Source organism: Typopeltis vanoorti, chromosome 8, assembly GCF_054136105.1.
Source record: "Typopeltis vanoorti isolate ZY-2024b chromosome 8, IOZ_Tvanoo_1.0, whole genome shotgun sequence".
NCBI classification, from domain to species: domain Eukaryota; kingdom Metazoa; phylum Arthropoda; class Arachnida; order Uropygi; family Thelyphonidae; genus Typopeltis; species Typopeltis vanoorti.
This window is the reverse complement of record NC_143556.1, coordinates 139,512,683-139,536,446: the sequence shown is the minus strand read 5'-3', so window position 1 is coordinate 139,536,446 and position 23,764 is coordinate 139,512,683. Positions and strand designations below refer to the sequence as shown.

At 34.6% G+C, this 23,764-nt stretch overlaps 1 protein-coding gene and 1 long non-coding RNA gene across 4 annotated transcripts in view; one reads left to right on the top strand and one right to left on the bottom strand.

Moving 5' to 3' along the window:
- LOC150104384 (uncharacterized) overlaps nucleotides 1-23,764 on the bottom strand; it is a 756,755-nt gene that overhangs the window by 270,780 nt on the left and 462,211 nt on the right. The gene's annotated exons all lie outside the window — the stretch shown is intronic.
- Nucleotides 1-23,764, top strand: part of LOC150104386 (uncharacterized) — a 55,523-nt gene that overhangs the window by 23,513 nt on the left and 8,246 nt on the right. The window contains exons 3-4 of the mRNA XM_090396971.1: nucleotides 15,524-15,552; nucleotides 21,018-21,278. Of these exons, the coding sequence (XP_090253097.1) occupies nucleotides 15,524-15,552; nucleotides 21,018-21,278 (290 nt within the window). The remainder of the gene's footprint in view (nucleotides 1-15,523; nucleotides 15,553-21,017; nucleotides 21,279-23,764) is intronic.

Sequence of the window (23,764 nt, the reverse complement as noted above, 5' to 3'; positions counted from 1 at the left end):
ATTACATTGAAACAAAAACTGTGATAATCAGAAAAATTTAAATAGACAGATTAATGTTATATATATATACAGGGTGTTCGGGATAAATTTGACAGTTTCGTAAGGAAAAAGAAAATCTTCTTTGTATCTATTAAATTTAATGAATTGACAAAAAACATTACAGGCAGAGTTAATTACAATACTATCAACAAGATTTACTCAAAATAACCACCATTAGCATCGATCACAGCTTCAATTCTGCTTCGGAACCTCGAACAAGCTGATGCTACAGTCTCCCTGGGAAGGGCCGCAAAAACTGTTTTAATTTTATCCATTAACTGGGCTTTTGTATTACTGGAAGTGCGATTGGTGTCTTTTTCAACTGCGCCCCATACAAAATAATCCATGGGGTTAAGGTCTGGGGAGTTTGGAGGCCAAACATTTGGACTGGTGAAGTCGTAGAAATTTTCAGACAACCATTTTTGACTTTTCCCAGAGGTGTGGCAAGGGGCCGAATCCTGCTGCCATACATACGGCCTACCATTGGCTACCCTTGTTATCCAGGGCTTGACTACAGTTAGCAACTCCACGAACAAAGCCCGAATTCCAATGCCAGGGTTCTTCAACACCTGTTCCTGCAGATTTGCGAGGAATTCTGCTGTACGAACGCAATCAGATCGTCTGCTAGGGATCTTTCTTCTTGCTACATCCTCGTAGTCACCATTGCAAGTCTCTAGTTCATGCCTGATTGTTTTTACTGTATTCAGGGAGCATTGGGCAGCAGTCGTAATATCCTTATTTTGATGGCGGGCACGAATCATCATGATACAAGTTATTCTCTTCCATGATTCAGGTGGGTTCCAGCTATCCATCCTTTCTGACATCTTGTATATGAATGAAGAAGGGTCCAAACTTTTAAATGAAGAGAAGTGTGTGTTAATACATGTAACTTACGGAAAAATATAATTAATTATAAATATGTCAAATTTATCCCGAACACCCTGTATATAATTACATCAGTTGTACTCACTAATGAAGCACATTGCCTAACAGGATTACGTTCAGTAACATTATAACGCCATGCAGTAATAACACTCCCAGTGAAAGTAATTTGCCTTTTGTAATAAGCGAAGGCAATTGCCTATTTGCAATTAGGATAAACAAATCACAAAAGGGGAAAAGCCAAATTTAATGTATACAAATTCCACAACAGGACAACAAAATCATATACATTCAAGTAATGACGGCATTACCTGAGCGAACGGAAAAAAATTAATAACAGAAAATAACGCACAAAGAATACGAGTCATGTGATGAGTTATCATACCAGTTATTAAATACCGTTTTTGTATAGTAACCTATTCTAAGCGTCAAACATGACATGCGATTCGGTAAATAAGCAATGCCATGTGAGAAAGGCGCAGCAAACCAGTTACTCGAGCATCGTGCAATCTCCGGTATACGGCTCGAGGAAATGGAAATCGGTAATGCATATTGCTACATTAACGTCCCTAATCGTGCAAAGACTGGCGCGACGACGAATACTATAAAATAATAACGCATTAGATGCGATTTATTTTATAATGCGGGTGCACGGAGAAAAACTCGAAGTATCACACAAGTGGAAGAAATGCGACGCTTTTCTATTCGCTGGTATTTTTATTAGCAGAATTGTGCAGAACAGCATTAATTTTAAACTACATTTAAACATTAGCAAAAAAAGTGTAAACTTCATTCAAATTTTAGAAAGCGTAAAATGTAAATTTTGTGGGTCAGTGCTGGGTACATTTTGAATATCTAAGATGAATCTATAACTGAATGGAATGCGTACCACACAACACTAAGAACTAGAAACAAAGTAAATGTCATTTACTGATTTAAGTTAAGGGATATTACATCCCATATTGTTTCTTAGCCGAATAAGAAACTCGAAGAGTTTCATGCCGAATATAGAAACTATATAAAGTTCGGCGATTCCAAGCGTAAGCAAATACGTGGATATGCTTACGCTTGGAATCGCCGAATTTTATTTTATATAGTTTCTATATTCGGCATGAAACTCTGAGTTTCTTATTCGGCTAAGAAACAATATGGGATGTAATATCCCTTAACTTAAATAAGTTCATGTCGCCGAATTGAAGCCTTTGGCTCTTCATATAATTAGTCATTTACTGATTTAAAAACTAAATTCCGAAAAATGTAGGAGAAATGTCGACATTGTGCAGTTTTTCAGGCAGCTGAGTGGATAAAATAGTTACAGGCATTCGAAATTGAATATAAATATCACACAGTTATTTTTAATCAATTCTTAAATTAACTGTAAGTATTAAAGTAAATCTTTAATTAAATATCCTTAGGTGATATCGTAACTTAACTGCGAATTCGCAATGATCGTTTCCCCCCCCCCCCAATTCCTTGTAATATGCTATCCCTGCTCTCTGAATTTCTTCCTCCTTTCAGTATTACAACGTAAAGATTCATGTACAAAAGAACTCACCACGTGGTATATAATTTCAGCGGAAAGTTTTTCCACAGCATTCATCCGCCGTTGTAGTAATTTTTTTTTAATCGTAATACGGTCGAAAACAGGCGTAGATTTTAATGATTTTTTTCAACACCTAATACGTATGTCAGGTATCATCTTGTTTTACGTTATTATAATAAAGATAAATAAAACAAAAATTAACTGTGTGGTATTTACAATTAACCGACTGTACGAATTTTAAAATAGCATTTCGAATATATATAATAAATAGTTTTTCTATTTTGTTATCCTTCGGTTTTCCGTCATTTACGTTTCTTCAATTATGGCATATAGCCGAGTAAATCCGATAAAACCATATATATCGTTCACGAGATCATGCCTGCGTAAAAAGTATTTCAAATATGTAAATCTTCAGTTAAAGGAAAGATGATACGAAGACTTAACGCAAGTTGGTTTCTTCGTAAATTGTGTTTGCGTGCTACACAAGATGATTCTAGGAAGGAAAAGTAAATCACCCTTCGTGTGGACCAGGAAAACTCATTTTCAGTTGAAAAACCTTTTTTCTAGTACTATGAAAAGAGCCGAACGCAGATTTTCCGCCTAATTAGTGTTGTTCTACCAAACACGGTGTGTTGCCGAATTTCACAGTGCAAAATATTTATTTAAAATAAATAAAAGAATAATGTACACGATTAAATTAAGTATAACATTGGGCATCACAGTACTAAGAAATTCTTTTGTTTCTTTTTTATTATTATTTTTGTCCTGGAACTGCAAACTTGATATCAGCTGAGGCGTTTATTATACTGTACTAAAAAGACTCATTGAGCAAAGGAGGAAATGGTGCATATTGTCTCGTAGTCAAAAGATGACAGCTCAACTGCGAAGCATACTATTTCCACATGCGTTTAAGCAACCCAAGAGATCGAAATACAGTGATGTTCTTTTAATCTAACCTATCTTTTTTGCTATGCAGAACTGTTCCATAACTGCCTTTGTTACAAAATCAAAGCATATATATATATATATATATATATATATATATATATATATATATGAAGCATATTTTTCTGTTAATACCGGTAAAGATGAGCCTTCAGAGAAGTGAGCAGATAAGAATTTTTACTACAAACAAAGTGCTTCTTAATCTATTCCTTAAGAACGTGTGTCCTACTTAAGGACGCGATTCATAATCTTTAGATGGTATCAGACAAAGCACGAAAAAGGTATAACGGAGTGATAAAAGGTGCGTGCAAGGGGGGGGGGAGATGTATCAAGGTGAGGGCGTCAACCCTTACTCGGATATCTGAAAGACCCAGATTTTTAATAAGGTGGCACGTGATTAAACTTTAGATTCTTTCCATGCTTATCCTAGATGAAGTGAGAGTTACCGCTTTTGTTGCTGAACAAATATTGATACCAACAATCGCACATAAGGCGCATGTCTCCAGTTTGGCCAATATTTTCGCTCATTCTATAAGAGAAAGCTCCAAATGAAAGATTTTCCTGAGCGAATTCAAGTTCTAGGTATTCCTTAAAATTGACAAGGATATATATATATATATCCTTGTCAATATATAAAGCTTTAACTCGCGCGAACAAATACAATAGCATTTTGGCAACAGCTGTGTACCAAAATGACAGCCAGAGAGTGTAGATGAAGTTGCTGAGAGCCCATCTGTACCGCAGGTGAAGGATATCGGAATTACCTAGGGAAGCCAGTTTAAACAACCCCCCCCCCCCCAAAAAAAAAAAAAACATTTCATCTAAAAATTCTAAAGAGGTGAAATTTTTACGAAATGAGTAAATTTGGGTTGCCGAGCAAAAAGTGTTTTTTTTTTTTTTTTGGTGGTGGGGTGGGGGGAGACGAGAGGACTGACACAAAACAGAAAATTCCTACATCAGGAAGAAATCTCTGCATTGGACCCATTTAGTTCAAAACTTTCACAATTAATTAATTTGTGAATTAATTAATTAATTCACAAATAAGACCAGATTACATCTGCGACGTAATTTGGTCTTATTTGTATGTGAACACAGTTATTACGAAATGAGATTAATAAGTTTTACTTAATCCCATCTAAAACTCTGACCAAGCCATGGAGATCCCTCAGAGCTTTCATTACCAGAATCATTAGAGTGAGCATGCTGTCACTCTATTTCAAAGTTGAATATTATTAACCCATTACTGTTCTTCAGCTAGACCTAGTTTGCAAAATTTCAACTGTCTCTTGAAGGACATTAAATGAAAGAATTACAGCGCTAGGGCTATTTTTTTTTAATTCTTTCTCCAGCAGAAAGAGGAGAAAACCGATTCTTGGATTTTGTCCACATTTAGAATTTAACTCTTTTTTTGTCTCCTGCGAATGTTGGCACAATCCGATCAAATTTGAAGAGCCTTAGAAAGAAACGAGGAGATAGTAAGTGAAATGCATGTCACAAACCTCGTTCTCGCTACAGGTCTCATACTACAACCGACTACAAACGGTTATTCCTCGGCTTATCTACTTTCTCCTAGAAATAAGTGATATTAGAAAAAAACCACTATTGAAGTAAATGGCATATAACTAATATGCGTTTAAGCTGTCCCTACACATACTAGAATCAGACTATGTAATCTCCTGTCTAGGTTGCCTTTATTTATCGGGAAGATAAACATGGACCATAAAAACGAAAATGAAGAATGAAATTTCTCAGAAAAACAGTAGGATGTACATGCGGGACCATAAAAGCAGATGAAGAAATTTAGTCTTTGAGCATAAAACCAATGAATCATTACATAAGTAATCATAAACAAAACTGGATAAAACATCTAAATCGAATGGAAAACGGCAGGCTACCTAAATCACTGTACAAATGTAAAATAAACGGAAAAGGAGAGCTGGAAGATCCGAAAAGCGATAGAATCAGATCGGCGTAGGCTTATGTCGCGTAAAATTCATATTTATAAGGCAGCGGCGGTGAAAGTAAAAACCATCTTATAAGTAAAATAGCAAATTGAGTCAAGTAAAAAAGCAAGAGGTTAGCTACAATTTAGAAGAAGCTAAGTGGCTAACATTTTATTGTTGAAAGTGTAAATTTCTCCTTGAACACCATCAGCAGTAACAACACTAAGAAAATAGAATATCTACTTGTCGAGTAGTTGTTCGTACATGCAGCTAACTTCCTGCTGCTTCAGTACTTGGCTCGATTTTTTTTAATGAGATGTTTTTCGGGAGATATAAAAACTTAAATGAACGCTGATAATCACAGAAAAGTTTTAAATGGGAAAGCGGTGTGCAATACGGAAAGTACTGTATATTACAGAGATTATGTTGCGCTTAACGTGAATCCCGCTATGTCACTGGGTTAAGAAATACTCAGGTATGGCAATGCATACATATTTTATATATCCAATCAACTGCCAATAGGCGGCGCTAGTCATCATTAATAACGGTTGATTCCGGATAAATTCTAAGTCAGTACGTGTCGTGAGAAACAAGAACGATATATTCGAGAAATGCCTTTCTTCGGTTCATGGCGTGTCAGGAGATCAGTCTTATTGCCATAAACTGGTTTATGAAAGGTTCTCATCGATATTTCTGGATTTTCCCAATAAGGCACCAACATGCACGGGACAAGTCTTATTCAGTGCAAAAAAAGCTGGTAACCTCAAGCTATACACGTGATCAGACATGAGGATTTCTACAATATGTTCGTGACTGACATGTAGGTCGACACAGCTAAATAAACAATCAGCAACCTCGTTCAGACTTTCTAAGATTGCAAACAACAATACGGTTTGAATATCTTATGGCTTTATGCAAATCCCCCCTAAACTTTATATCAGAAAAAAGATGTCACATCAGTATGTAAGTATGCGAAAAGATATTTACAAAGATCTTTGTTTGGAAAAGCGTTTTATATATAACTTTGGTGGAAAAATCTCACGTGTATGGAAATCGCAACTAATTCTTAAGTCTTGTATTTTAAATATGTTGGAAAATATTTTTTTTTTTTTTTTTGTTAGCACTCAAAACGTGAAGTTCAGTGAAATTAGCAGCATTTTCTGTAATCCAAATAATCTCACGAACTCGGCCTGCTTCTGTCGACTCCGAGTAAAAACCAGAACCCGCTCCTCGGTTCCCTTTCTGCGACAGGCCATGACACAAATCTGCTGACATGGGTAACGCCAAATACCTTTCGCTGCAACCGAGTACAATACCCATCTTCGGGGGTAGATGTCATATCTCACGTGCTACTGTTTCCTCCTCCGTGAATGGCGGCTGATGCGTAAACGCCCTCTAGGGTTGTCAGACGACATTCTTTGCCGCATTCTTCTTCAACTAGCAAAAGTACAATAAGGAAGCAAAGTCAGAATTAGCTAAAGAAAGTTTATTTAAATTCTTTGTTTCAACTAAGAGCGAAATGGGTTTTCCTAACTTTTCTTTTCATCAAGTCGTTCTTCGTAAACTTGGAATATTAGGCGATCGTAAAGAAAGCAATGCGCAAAATTATTACGTTTCTATATAAATGACCTATATACAGTTTTGTGTGCCGAGAAACATAATCAGTAAGGAGGTACAGTAGTTCTCACCTACTAAGCCACTTAACAACATGAAATAAGTTCGCTTCCATTTTTAATGGAGTAATCTAAAATACAATGTAAAATCTTATGTTTCAGGGAAATCGCTACGTTATAAGGATAGGATGTAAAGGAGCTTTTCTAACCTCTGTTCTTCATTCCAAAAAAAAAAAAGTTATAAATTTAATTTACGACGTATCAGTATGTTGGTGTACAATATTTTACACTTGAATTTTTTTTTTAATTGCTTCATTTTTGGGAAGCAACTTAAGATCCATTTTTTTGCAGTTATTTATCACATCTGGAATTTTTTCATAATTCTAAAACAGTTTCTAAAAAAAGGAAGCAGGAAAGAACTTTCATTAGTTGGAAAACAAACAGAAAACTGGTTAAATTTTCGCGAGTAAACGATTAACATTTCTCAGTTGGCCTTCATTTTTCCAACTGCTTGTTGACATAAGCAAATGTTAATAGCAAGATGTCTTAACATTTCTTCACACACACACAGCAAGAGAGAGATTTCCTAATCAGATTTTGACATTTGAGTTCCTGAAAATACTACTTCGGTATGGGAATGGATATTTTACTTGGTCTTAATGCATTGGTCACGTATATCTAATTACTGGTTGCTTTTCTCATTTTCCCCCTGTTGCATCTATTGTAGAAGTTAAATAGAAAAATCCACAGCCAGAATTTAGTGTCAACAGCTGGCAGTAGCAAAGAATTTGCGTAATACGTAGCAGATATCTTTAATGACTCAATATCTAGCAAGACCCTAATTAGGATTTCTTTCTGCATCTTCGAAGGTCGTTATGTCCCTACCGGCAAGGTAGGGATTTATTTTTCCGTGCCTTTCTTAACGAGATTTCAAACCCTTATTTCCTTGCGTAAACGGAACGGACGGATTATTAATACCCGGATCTTGGCAACTTCCGTGTTACACCAATGAATAAATGACAGTTATTCCGACTTCAAAAACGTATTCGTTATATTTCTAAAAGCTGTCACACTTGAGACTGTGCTACTGATTATTCGTAAATAACATTGCGTAATTAATTTTCAAGTGAACTATGCAATTCTAATTACGGAATATGGTAGCAAATTTCAAAAATGAATTCAGCGTTCTTGGAACGGAATTATCTTGAGGAACCAATCTAGAAACACTGGTATATATTTAGCGGCCAAAATCAAAAGAAAATAAATATCTTTTGAAAAATTACCATAGACATTTTCGGCTATGTTTTAGATTACTTGCTCTTATCACTGTATTTTAGATGGAAACTAGACCTTGAACAGTGGATAAATGTCATTTTCAACATTAGAGCAGTGAAACACATTATTCAGTTTTTATTATTGCCAACAGTTTCTAAACTATTCTTAGCGAGTGCGCATAGTAATGAGGAAGGATTAAAATTTATCATTAATAATACCCTGAACACTCCCAAGCAGTGCGACCTACTTTGATATTTTATAGTAGGAGTAATCAATTTGTTCTAATTGATCTTTTGTTCTTGCATTTCGCCATGCTATAAACGTAAATTAGCTTTCTGTTCCGAGTGCAACTTTAAGCCATAATACTTTAAGATTTAGTAAGCTGGAAATATGTACAGCATATAAAAACGTAATATCTTATGGCTAAAGAGAAAAGTTTTGTTACCAAAACAAAGTACAGATCAAAGTTTGGTTTTCTAATGGTATCTATCAAATACCCGACATAAAAGAATGGATAAAACAATATTTGCAGAGCAGAGCTACAGTGGAATGATGATTTTCTTATTTAGAATTACAAAGAATCAACTAAGGCTATTAGGCTAGGTGCATTCTACGCGTTCTTCTGGCCGGCCAGTTGCCTGTTTCACGGAATGCTAAAGAACATTTTGCCTTCGTATGAGCTCGGCTAACTTACCTTCAGTTGAAAAGACCTCAAAGATTCTTCGGGATGTAAATACCAACTAATGTCATGAGATTTCGGCGATTACAGAGTCGGTTAACTACAGCTCTATGACCTGTTTAACAGGAAGGACACCTCCATTTGAGAGAGACTAATTGAAAAAATTAATATTTTTTTTTGCGTTTTGGACGGGATTCAAATCCATTTCATTCTGATCTAAAGTTTAACATGTTTGTCTTCTGGTTGCTGCAATGAAAACGCTATAAGTGAAGTGAATGTTATATGATTATTATTATAAAAACAGAACATCTACCTGTACGCGGAGAAAGAAATAAAGGCCAAGCTTCTGGTAACAAACAGATGTGCTTCTAGGTATGTAATGATGCAAATATTTCGTATTTAATTGAGAGCAATTGAATCCTCATGATAAATGGTTGGTTATTTATTTTGTGACACATTTGCTACTGTAGCCATAATATGCCAGTCTCAGGGCCGAAAGACAAAACACTTGGATGAATTAGCGAAAAGTTTATTAAAAAGAGTGCGTTTCTTGTCGATCAGTTAATTTTCCTGTTGACTTTTCCACAAAAGGGCATTTGCGACGACAGAGAAGAACAAAGAAATCTAAATAAATAGCAAACTGAGATTGTGGCGAATGCAAATACAATTCAAATCATGTTAATTGCTGCTTTACTTCTTTATGCCTTAATGAGCTAATAAAGATGGTAATGAACAACCAACTATACGAGAGAATAAGCGACACTTCCTTATTGTCATGAAGATGTCAAGGACACAAAAACTGTAACTAGGAATGACAGCAAGGCTAAAGCGTCTTTGAATTATTTATGGCATGAACAGAAACTACTTACATTTTCCAACTTAAATATCCTGCATCGCACTGAAAGATATTCATTCTGTTAGCATAATGAAAACAATATTTTCATAAACTACGGCTTATTTCGACTACTGTGCCATCCCGATGACATTGAATCCTGCCCATCCAAGATGCGGTTAATTACACAGTGACTATTTCTTACGTGTTCTCTATTACCCTTAATACCCTCTGTCTGGAGAATTCCTTCTTATAAACACTCATCATTCTGTCTTGTGTTCTACAAACTATTGAACCTTACATTTGCGAGTGGTTTCATTTCGGCCTTTTTTGCTTGTTTTCGTAGTAACTGCACCTACGAAAGAGATTAGCTTAAATATACTTAATTAGGTTGGCAGACTAGGGGTTTATTGACGCAAGAACAGCAAAGGTCATACTGCGCCAAGCCAGAAGTTACAGCAGTACTCAAGATAATAAATAATAATAATGAGATAAATTACTAAATATATTATATATAAAAACAAATAAAAATTAAGTTAATATATAAATAGAAAATATGATCAAAGTTGTTTGTATAAATTTTATTTTTTAAAAAAAGTTAAAAACGTCACGCAGTTTTTCTGAGTCTGTTAAGATATGCCTGAGGGTATATGGCTCGGCGAGATTAGTAAAAAAAATCATTCCTTTCTCGAGTGAAGCACTGGAACTCCACTAGAACATGACGAATAGTGAGACGCGTGTTGCATTGTTCACATATGTGGGTCATCAGTCCTCATTAAATACGATGTGTAAGATGACTGACATATGTGTAGCTTAGCAAGAATAACGTCCTCTCTTCTATTTCTACGTTTCTTAAACTGCCGGTGATTAATTTCAGACCTGATCTCGTGCAGTTTTACAGAAGGTGGATTATTAGATTTGATGTAAAAACTGTCTATATACGGGACTGACATAACAGCATGAAGGAAAATTCAGCTGATCTATCAGCTGCAGTCTCATTTCTCTCAGTTCCAATATGGCCGGGAATCCGGCACAGCTGAATATCTGGACAGAAAGTTTTTAATACAGGAAGGTGTCCTCCGAGACCTAGGTTATAGAGGTAGAAGTTGCTTTCTAAATACCAGAAAAGTCTGGCATTAACCACTTTCTTTACTATTTTATAAACACAGCTGGTCAGGGCAACAAATCGTTAATTGTTTGCTTGTGTTATATCAGTTGCTGGTTTTGGGATGGCGGTGACAAAGGACTTACGCAAAGAATCCGGAAACTCTTCCTCTGTAGGTATTCTCTTATAAGAGAAGGAGATCAATAAGGGATGATGGAAAGTGTTTCATCATCTCATAATGAATGTCATTAGAACCTACTGCAATGGGATGAGGCAGTAAAAGAGCTCTTTTAGTTCCTCCTTAACAAATGGTTGATTGTATGACTCTAGCCAATTGATAATTTTAGGGACATGAATGGTTCTTCAAGTTAATTTCATTGAAACAAGTGCAGCATGCGTCCAGATAATTATGAATGTTTATGTCAGTTATTCGTTTTACGGACGGTACCAACAGAAGCATCCGCCAAAAAGTTATTTTTTTATTTTCATTTCCAATTCCTAAATCAAAAGTGCGATATTTGTATCACACTAAATAAATAAACAGCTATGTGAGACTTGATCTCAATGAAAGAAATATAAATAACAAAATACCAATACGAGAAAATTTATAAAATAATTATGCTTCGATTTCTTTTCTTAAAACAAAAATAATAAAATGCCTGATTTTCCTCTTATTTATTAACTGACCTATTTCACTGCAACACTGCAGCATAGAGCTTGCATTTTTATGATGGAAATGCCGCAATTTTATTTCAAATAGTTTAAAATAGGGCCATGTACAGGATTATTTATATTAAAAATTAATTGCTTTTCATTAAAATCGGTGATAGCTAAACTTGAAACAGTGTGTCGCTTTATTTTGCTGGAAAGTTTTAATGTTATTAATAATTAATATACCTATTAGGAAAACAATCTTTTGGAGAGTTGTTTATTTTGGATTAATAGAAATGGCATAGTACTGGTGATTATGCCAAAGAATGAAGGCTATTCATATAATTCCGTGTTCTGTTTCATTAATAAGAGATTCCATATTAAGATTATCGGTCTAATTTTCATGCACCGCAAGGGTTGGAAATCTTGATTTTCCGCACGATTCACTTCGTCTAATAGTATTTGCAAATTCCAGCACAAGTTTTGATATCGACTTTTCAACACGATCAATGCAGTATGTCTGCAGCACGTGAATTCCCAGGAAGGCATTTAAAGGGATCTTTACTTCTGTCCTAAACGCAATGTTGAGGTTAACTATGAATTTGTGAACAAAACATGATTTTACACTTAATTTTAATCGTTTAATAAATTTTGATTATATGGCGCAGATTTATAGAGGACTATGAAGTATTCTACCTCAATATATATAAAAAGCTTTATTGATATATAATAGCATACTTATTGAATACTTTATAATAATCAGTATTACATTTCAGCCAAGAAATATATGCAGACTACTCTCTTAATTCTAAATAACTTTCATTTTCATGGACTATTATTATATTTGCTTCTTAAGACTCCAATGTCTGTTTTATGTTTCTTCTATTGAATATGAAGTCATTAGTGATTTTTTGTTTTTCTTAGACTACACTAAGTCATTCATCTCCGAGCCACCCTAGGAAGCCTACGTTCGCTATCAATTTTTATCTTTGCTGATTTTTAAATAGTGGACACTTGGGAGGAGGTAACAGCGATTTGAATAGAAAGACTTACTAGTCAGGAACTGGCTTCCTGCCATACGGACTTCCTTACTCTTGCTAAGAGCCATGGCGACAATAGTTCGGAACTGGAAACTAGAGCAACGACAACCTCTACTCCACCCAGTCCTTATAATTTCTAGTTGACCCTTAGAGGCGTTTCATTAAGGGACCCTATTATAGCATGTAGAGATTTCGATATAATTAAACCTTATTTTGGTATTTCCGAGAGATATTTATGAAGTAATTACGAAGGCAGGAAGGACTCATGGTTAAAATACTGAACGTTAACGTATAAGGAATACCAGTGAAATTTACAGGTTAATAGGCTCATAAAACTGAACATTTTTGCATAAATAAAGAGGTCAGTGAACGTAAAACCAATTGGTAAAACCAAACCTCCATTAATGGAAAAGCGATATTTATACCAGAAGTAAGGAAGAAATTAAATAACAATGCTTTTCTTGGAAGTCTCGTTTGAAAAGTCACTTCGAAAGAGATGAAATATACTTCACATGCTATAAATGAGTCCATATTTGTATTCAGGACAAAACTGCATATTATCTTTGACCGACATAGTGCTAACTTTTTCCGCTATTTTTCTGACTCTCTAAGCAAAGGTGGCCTGGATTTGTATCGAGAATAACTACCAAGTAATGTTTTGTTTTTTGCGAGAAGTAGAGTAATAGGCGATCAACTCAACTGATACATATCACTAATCGGTAAAAACCTGGAGGGTGAACGGCTACAAAGAAGGCAAAGGTATCCTCTAGCTTAAATAAACTTGGAAATTAACCATCTGTGGGCGAGATGCCAATTTACATAACTAAAATCTATTGTTTATAAAACAGGCTAAGTAAGTTGGTCAGTTCGATAAATGAAGGGGCACCCCCTGAGCCATGGTGCGTCTTTCATGTCTGTAAAATGGTGATGTTCGTCGAAGACCTCTTTGGTGGAATGTTCATTTTTCTTGCAATTGACTAATTAATTACGGAAAGAATGATTACAAAAAAAAGGTCGGATTTGAGTCTAACTACATTGCAAATTAGGACTACGGAAATCCTGAAATAAGCTCAGTGGTTGCACATGAACGATATGAAATTTATAGTGCCCATAAAACAATTGACATATCGGCTTTCCTAGAATGAAGCTCTGGTGTCTTTAATTTAGAACCATTGACCAAAAAGTTGGGCAGCTGTTTCAGTTCGAAAAGTGGAGTTGAACATTTCGTCGTATAACGTGTCCACTGATTAAAATGTTGTGCAGCGAATTTTTGAACTTGCAGAGTTCATATTCAAGATAAGATTTGCATAAGAAACAGCAATAAGTTTCTAGGGACACATTCCAAGAGTGTCCCCATCTAGGTTACATAGTTAACTTTGTTGAAAATGAATGCATAGTCTATCGAAAAATATAGTACAAACCATAAGTTGCGAGATATTCCGACTCGTGTTGCAAATAACGTGTTCAAAGCCAAAACCTTATTTGCGACTTGATCAATAATGTTGCATTTAAGGGGTGTCAGGTAGTATTTTCAGCAGCACATTCTTCTCTACCAAGTATCTATACTAAGTCGGAGCGTCTCACCACATGATCAAAGTTACAGAATTACGCGATATGAAATTCTTGCTAAACAGCTCTTTAGCAGAGCATTTTCAAAATGCATTTCGATTATGACACGTTTCCTTTCTTGACAAAATAATCAAAGAAATAATGATTGTGCGATGGAACTTATTCTAACTAAATAAATAGTTACTATGATAACTAATTTGGTTTCAATTTAGACAAGCAATGATGAAAAATAAGGCTTATTGAAATATTTAAGAACAAGAACACTGGGAACAATAAATGCAATATTTCAAATAACGTCGCTGTTTTGATGATGGGAGACAATTCTGAAATAAGTGCTACACCAGGAATAGCTAATATTCTCTTCAAACGCGTCAGTAAAGCATACATTACTTAGTAGATCATCACCCCCCCCCCATTCCAGTCGTGAATATCAAAATACGACAAAATAGGAAATTAAAAAAATAAATTTGAATTTATTGTTACAAAAGATCGCAATAATATTCAAAACTAAGATTAATTTCGATTTCTTAGGATGTTTTGTCTTATCTAATTTAGTTTTCGTTTGAGGTCATCCATTCCGTCAAGACATTTGTAACAGAATAGATTATGGTTGCTGAATGAGCAAATTTCTTTTTCATTTGGAGAAATTCTAATAGGTGAAACTTTAATTGCATGAGAACTTATGCCCACTGTACACTCTTCAATTAATCTGACGATAAAAGTCCATATGGGAAATAAATGTGGTTTGGTAATTTAATTCTTTCTTCTTATTGTCATTAAGAATAAACTAGCATAATTGTGGTATAAATATTTGAATGTATACTTCGAATCTCAGTTCTTAATAGTCATCGTCCATATTAAGAACTGAGATTCGAAATATACATTCAAATATTATACCACAATTATGGTCTGAGAAAGTATAAAAACTCCAGTCTATTAGACTAGTTTGAGGGTGAAACTACCTTCACCAGTAGACTTCATTGAAAAATATAAATTTTAATGATGACATTGTACTGTAACAACAGCAGGAAGTAAGTCGTAAGTTTAGTCTGAAAAAGATAAACCTAAGAAATTATTATTCTGTTGCCAGCGTCTACCAATATCGTTAACAGACGATCTAGGCCAGATGAGCAATATAAAAGAAGTTTTCTCATCGTTTTTCATTCAACTACTCTCCCTCGACAATCTGGCATGTGGATCACGTGACTACTATTATATCTTGAGGTCATTAAGTGAACCTGCTTCCGCCGTTTTAACAAGAGAAAAACACATTTCCGATAAAACAATACTCGACACTCCCAAGGCCAGGAAAAGCATTTTCCTCTTTAGATTTTAGGTGCTACCAGACACGCTTGGTATCACATGATTACTCATGTTGTTTACATATTTTTTCCCATTCTTTTGCAGGAACCGTACCTTCTCTAGGAACGGAGAGGGTAAGTAACATTACCTTTCTAAATAAGAAATCAATTCCTATTTTATGATATCAACTGTGAATTAATAAAATATAATCATTCTGAGTTTAAATTAATTATGTGTGCAAATAGAAGTTATGCCTTGAAAAAAAATTATCTGTAAATTGTTCTCAGTGATTAAAATTATTCATAATGAATATCATACCTTTGTATTTATTTAATGCCGTGGTACTTATTCTTAATTTGGACTGTCAACAATAATTGCATGATAACATAACTGATATATACTTGTAATTTTTCTTTTAACACCGAACTCACGAAGTGAAGGAGATTCACTCTCATATAACTTGCCAAAAGAAAATGTCGAACTGTTGAGGACGATTGCGCACATCGAAAAGTTGTACCTTTTCGCGCTTGAGGCGCTGCAACAGTTTGAATTATGATGAATAAAAATGCCTGAATATCACAAATGAAGTTACCACGAAGCAGAAAACGTTCTAACAGTTAGAATACTTCAAGTTTCGTTGCGCATACATGAATCGTACATTTACTGTACCTTGAATATTCAGCCTACTCTTTTTACTTTTTTTTTTTTTGGTAACTGATTACTTATATATATTGAATGAACATTAAATTGAGGTTTAGCACACATTCCATGTATAATTTGACTGCGTTTACTATAAACACTTAATTTAAATGCAGAATAAAAAAGTCACAACCGCATATTAATATTCATAATTATCAGTGGAGTGGATCTTAATCTTCAAACTATGTTCTCTTCAAAAGTATGGAAGGCTTCGATTCTTGTTTCTTCCTTAGGCGATCACAGCCAGACTAATCGAAAAATTTCCCTATTCAGAATTTTTATTCAGATATCATGGATCTATACTATTTCCTTGTTCCATAATGGTATTTGCAAAAATGTGAAGTGTCCTGCATTGAACTTGGGAAGGAAATTTCAAAACATAAAATCCAAACAGCTGTTAGTAGATGCTAATATGACGTGACCTTACCTACACAGTGTTAAGACTTCCCACTGGTACCGCGTTAGGAAGTCTGTGGGACTCCTCCTTCAAGACAAGGACCGCTAATCCTAATCCACACCCGCACGTACATTCAGCCTCGCCTTGTCTGGAAGGTTACTACTTCCTTTCTCCTTCGGCAGAGATGTAGAGAGGCGTTGTGTGAAGGACGAGTGCATGACGAATACTCTTCTTGTTTCAAGGAACTGGTCCTACAAAACAAAGTAGGAAAATGCCAATGACAGTAAGAAAGTGCAGTCTTAAAACAACACCATCCCACTGAAATATTTGAAGAAGTTAAGAATTCACCCGCTTCCACAGTGCATACCTTTTTACCAGAAACAACTAAACAACATTTGGCTTGCATCGAATTGAATACGAAGCCACTCCAGCAGAATTCAAACTTTTAGTTATTTTTAAAGTATAACTTTTTGTGTGTGTCATTAAAGTCGGATCATTGCTATTTCAAGCACAATGAATTTAAATTCATTTAAATTTAATAATCACTATTTATATTATTTTAGTTTTTCATTTGATTTAATTTACTTAATATGACGAATTTGGCACGTTTCACGCAAGATCTTTTGAATCGATTAACAGCGACACATCATCCGCTTGAGAGGACCCATCTTATGAGAATAGGTTGATTTGTTTTTGCTCATCTATTTCATATATTCTCTACAGGGAATCATTTATTCTATTCAAATTTTTAAGCATCTTTCAATGAATATTCAAGTTACCTGAATATGCAATTACTGTCATATAACTTAAAACAAGTTCCCACCTATGGCAGATTATAACTCTTCTAAAAGTTAAATAATCCTTAGAAAGGAACATTGCTGAGACAAAATATAGAACTTTTTCAGAGTGCATAAAGCTTCTAAAAATAGTGATAGTCATCACTATTTTTAGATAGTGATGACTATCTAAAAGGTTCACCTGAAAGGTTCGACTCGGACGCAGTGTGATTTGACGCTACACGTGTTGGTTTGTTGGAGAGAAGGGATGCTATCCATTCGGCTATCAAAGTGATAGAATGCTATGGGAAAACTTCAAACATCACTGAAGTTAATAATGCAATCAGTTTTTATGAGTTGGATACTCGTACCATGCAGTTGCTTATACAGCTGCTCCACCCACCTTCCTCTACGAATGAATAATTCAGTTCCGTTGAAAATGCCTACAGAAGTCCCTCGGATCTTTGATATGTTTTCAGCCCTGGTCTTTCCAACCAAAGAGGAAAATGTCTTTCCCTCTTGTTTATTTACTGAAATGGGTGTCGATGAGGAAGGAGGACACTACTGACTTCATTCGTCATAGACGTCAAAATCAGTGTACACTGTGTGTGTGTGTATACTTTTTTGTTGTTGGAAGAGACAGCTAGAGTGTTCATTTCCTAATATCTCTATATCTCTGAAATTTTACTTTAAGCAATTTGTTAAGCGAAGGTAACAAAAAAAACAAGTTCACATGTGGGAAAAAATAAACAGTCCAAAATAATTTTTTTTCGAACGTATTTGTTTTTGATTCGGAAAAAGATTTGCAATGTTTTAAAAGCTACTTCATTATTATATTCACTTACTGTTTTCAATTAACTGTAATCTAATCATCGCGCCTAATCTTATAAGTTATGCTAATTTTCATTCATTGTTCGATGTCATACATCGCTATAACGACATGCTGACTGGCCATTAAGTTGGAACAATGAAGTGAATAAACGAGCGAGAAAAAAATTGAAAAAAAAAGCTAATTTTTTTTTACAACTTCGCCAAACGTGCGAAAGGGTGGTGTTTAATCCGTGTTATCATTATCTCTGTAGCAATAATGATAAAGTAATTAAGCAGTAAGTAACAGCTTGCTGTTACTTATTACACAAATTACTGACAGGGTGTCAGCTTCTCTATTACCGATCAGTACCTCTTTTCTACTATAGGTGTAATGCCCTTCCCGGTTTCGGAAATTTATTATTTATTCTTGTCAGGTAATCTAAATTTTATCTAATGCGGTATTAAACCTGATATCAAAATTGAAGATGTCAATCTCAGCTCTTTACTGTATGCAGATGATGTCATACCTTTAAATAAATCCACTACAAGTCTGCAAGATTCCTGACGTAAATGAAAAAAAAAAGCTGATACTTTTTTATAGCTTTAACTATCATTTGGTATGAAAATCAACAATAACAAGACACATACAATGAATAATAGGCATAAACATTGAAAAAATGTCAACTGCATCGTGAATGAAGAACCTATAGAACAAGTGAAACATTTCAGCTACTTAGGCGCGATTTTTAGTGAAGATGGTAAATGAAATATGGAAATGGACAGCAGAATTAACAAAGCTGGTATGGTAGGAAGTCAACTGAATAAATGTATATTGAATAGAAGAGAAATTAGTCAAAACACTAAATTAGCTGTATACAAGACAGTGTTCAAGCTAATTTTAACTTATGGACCTGATGCTTGGTTAGAAATAAAACATTTGACCAAAGACTAGAGACCTCAGAGTCCTGGGAAAGATTAGAGGCGTGAATGGATGGTTACAATATCCTCATATTAAAAATGAGGATATTAGGAAAGAACTTTACATTGTCAGCATCCAGAAATGTGTTAGCAGAGTTAATCTCAGGTGCTATGGTCACTTACACAGAATGGGAGAGGAAAGATTAGCAAAACAAGTGTTCTCTGCCAGGTTGGCAGGAAAACGACACAGGGGAAGACCGAGATATAGGTAGATTGATACAGTAAAAAGTGTTTCTAAAATTTCTTAGAAGACAGAAATATAAGATCTGATAATGTTGGAGTCTTGACAGGTAACAGATTGATTTGGATAAAAATTGTTGATAGGAAATTAGTAATGACCCTAAGTTCTTCATGTAGTACTATCATAATATCCTGTACATCCCTTGAGGGTACATGTTAGTAATTTGATGATGATGATTTTATGACTAAGACCGTGTGTGTGTGTGTGTGTGTTCGCCGGGCCGGTTTGCCTATTGTGAGGGACGAAAAACCAGATTTTCCGGGTGAAAAAATAATCTACCTCCGTATGAGACCCGCTAACTCAACTTTAGTTGAAAGAGACCAGATAAAGGTTCCTCACGTCATAGACAAGAATCGAACCAAGGTCCTTCCGACCAAAGTCTATACCGACTGATCTACGAAGGCTCGTTTACCAGTAAAGATTAAGCCGATAATCATTGAGAATATCGTTGGCGAAAGCTAAACAATAATGCGTTGATTTGTTAGTGCAATTATATAGTGAATAAAGTATGTTATGAACTGCATTTGCTTTAAAAGGTATAAAAAATGCTGCGCCTTTCATCGTTGTAGAACGTAGGAGCTGAAAGTATATCGTGATTATTATGTGGCTAATGATTGTACGTTTTCATTTAATAATGTTGCTATTCTTATAATGCATTCGTCATTTAATACACTTAATACACGTAGAGTGTGTTGATAAAAGGCACTGACTGAAAATCCTACATAGATTCCGTAGCAGATAAGGGATCAAATCTGTTTAAATCATGTGAGATGCGAATAAGATATTTTAGGGATCTTTAAGAAACTTTCACAAACAGGATGGTTATCCCTGTATGTGTCGTACAGATGAGAAACGAGCAAGTATGTTGTCTAACCATTTAAGTAAATTAATTTTATTTATACAAAACGATCGTTAGAATGATAACTAGGACATCGACCTAGATTGTTAGACTATCAGAGATATAATGGAAGAATATATCATAGAAATATATTTCTATGATATATTTTTACATCATATAGAATTATACAAAGATATATTTCTCTATAATGGGATTACAGAGAAAATAGTCCCATGTATTTGTCAAGGACTATAAGATAGCTGACAATAAAAATATAAGCATTCGCAGGATTGCGCATCCATAGTGGGAAACACAGTGCGTGGAATAAGAGTTTTGTAATGAAGGAATGTCAAAAAAGAAACGCATTAAAAATAAACAACTTTGTTTAGGATTTGTTATTTGGGTCGAAACCTGCGATCAAAAACCGGGGCATTCGGTAAAAGAGGACATTATGAAATGCCGTCATTCTTAAGACAATAACATTAAATATTCAGAGATGTGGCATGAATAAATTAACAGTTTTCCCAAAGTAGGATTTCTACTAGCTCTTGAATGAGTTTACTTCGCGAGAAAACAATACCACAAAGAAAGAAAAGAAAAGACTCGCATTTTAAATCAGAACGAGAATGACAATAGGCAGTGTAGCCATTATGATATCCAGTCGGCTGTAATGCCATGACATGAAATCATTCGTGCAAACTACAAGATAACAGAAGAGGAGTCAACATGTTTATGTAAGGAACGGGAATCAGACAGTCCGCATGATTATATTTTCTTTAATCAAATCTAAAGATAATTCTAAGTTAATTCCATCTATATATTTTCTCTTAAGGGAATTATATATGTCTTTCTGATTTCAGGTGAAGCGGTACGGCAGTCAGGCAGGTCAAGAAGGAAACAATGGGTGGCAGATTGTTGGCGAGAGTTCGGAGGTTGAAGGCCAGGGTAACAAAGGCGACCCTGGGGGAAACCCAAAAGGACTGTTTGCAAGTTTCAGTGATGTACAACAGCATGACGGATATATAAAGGGAATAATAACCGATATTCCTAAAACAAACTTCCGGTGCTCGGATCAAGCTTATGTTCCTGGACTGTACGCTGACGTAGAAGCCCAGTGTCAGGTAAGATTAACCTACTTCTCCATATCACGTCACAAGATTAATAACGTGTATTTGCGTCAAAAAGGAAATTCATATTAAAATTTCCAAATAAATACTTTTATAATTTCGATCATTATATATGCTGTAATAATATTCATACGTTAAATCAAATAACTAAATTCTGTTTTATTTGGCTACGTTTTTTAACTTTATATAATGAACTATAAGACGTTTAAAATATTGGCTTTCTAATCGGAAGAATTCGAAAAAATGCTTCTACTTTTCATTGTCCCGTGACATAATTTTATGTCAATCTCTTCTCTATTATATTATTTTATCCACGTGATATCATTCTTTTATCCACGTAATATTTGATATCATTTGAAGATGCCCCATAAATGATATATCTCGCGCTTATTTCTGGCTCCCATTTTAAAACCGTCTTAAAAATACATTTAAAGTTTGACATAAAATTTGAGTATACATTTTAATATATACCATTACTTAATCCTATATTTATCTGTTATTCGTTTACACTTGCACATATCCGTATATTTCGAAAAATTAAATTCCAGTAAACCAGCTTATGAGTGATTTAATAGGAATGAAAATGTATCTACAGAGAGTAAAAAATTACTCTTATATAGATTATATAAAGTTAAAAAACGTAGCCAAATAAAACAGAATTTAATTATTTGATTTAACGTATGAGTATTATTACAGCATATATAATGATCGGGGAAAAATGTTTATTTATCTTATTTACAGTTTATTTATTTTGTTTATGAATGTTTATATATATATATATATATATATATATATATATACACACACACACACACACACCTCATACTGTATTGTAGATGAACCTGAAATGCATCCACCTTAATAGCGTGTAGATTCCTGAAGTGGCCCGGATAACACTTTTTGTCCTTCTAGGCATACTCTTCACATTTATGACGAGTCGAATATTTTGGACTATCCTTTCTTCAGCGTGACAACTAGTCAATGTACATTCATCTGGTTCTCACCCGACATTCTGGCTAGTACCAAAGATGCTATACTGGGTCGAAACTAGGACTCTGTGCTTGTCGTCTCTAAAGTGAACTTTCACTTTTCTTATCTATGATTCTGTCCAAATTCTTAGATAAAATCGGGTATTTTATTTCGGATTACTAATTTTTCTGGTATAAACATATAACTGTAGATGGCTTTAAATCAACACGTCCATCTCATACACATGCTCTAGATGTTACTTAGATCTTAAGGAACTATGGGTTTTATAACTTTCTTGTGCGATTACTATTCAAAATCCTGTACGCATCCACATATTGGCACGCTTGTGCAGTTGAGTTCCTTTCATTCTGGTATTATATTGCATTTTCTCTTATTAAACCAGCTTTATAAGAATTTTATTTAAAGCAAACAAAATTCCGGAACAGGTCGGCGATCCTAGAGTTCTTTATCGATCTCACATGACACTTTGGGTCAGCATGCAATTCCGAACCTATGAAAGACGAGCACATTCAACTTTAATCAATGTTTAAATTATACAGTTGCGATTTTTCGTACTAACATTACTAAAATGTGAATTTATGTAATAATAAACTCTTCTTCCTGCCTTAGGTCCTCGACCTGTTGCGATGTGTATTGCAATCCATCTTTCCTACGTTCTCGTGGTCTGGAGAATACTTCCTGTATTCTGCAGATGTGAAAGCGTTATTAATTAAATTCATGGCTTAATTAAGCAAACTGTGAATATTCATAGTTGATTTGTAACCAGCAGTAAAGCAAAACAATTAAGATACACTTGGAAAAGAGAAAGACACCCTATATATGAATGGTCTAACTTCCCAGTCAACAAAGCACATGTCAAACTACTAGTACTGATACGAGTAAGAACGCAAGCAATTAGAGAATCTTCACGCATATAACACCAGAATTCTATAAGAAATTAAATAAAAATATGCCTAACAATATTCATACAACAAGAAAAGCAGAACAACTTCATATTGACCTTTCTACTGACACATTTAGAATGATTCCTCAACAGTTTTTTTAGAGCGATGTTTCTCAAACCTTGGCGCAAATACTCGTGAGGTATGATGCCTGAATATTTACTAGACTGGAAAACACGCGAATAAAATGAAAAACAAATAAAATAACACTCCAATGACGCTAAACTAGACCATTTAAGCTCTCAACTTGAATTATATTTAGATGCTTATCACGCATTCTCGATTTGCATTTTGATTATTTTAGTAGCTGGAAGGCTTGCTAATATACTTTAAAATGGGGAAGAGAGCGACAACGAAGATTTAGTTAACTGAGTTATATCTGCCAAAATAGAATTCATGCATTGGGAGGCCATAAATAGCAGTGAAGTAAAGATAAATAACATGGCATTGCCAATTCTGATCATTATATGATGAAAAATATTGCAAAGTATTCTCTTTGAATAGAATCTACTCAAAAGGAATCTTTTAATTGATGTATTGTCCCAATCA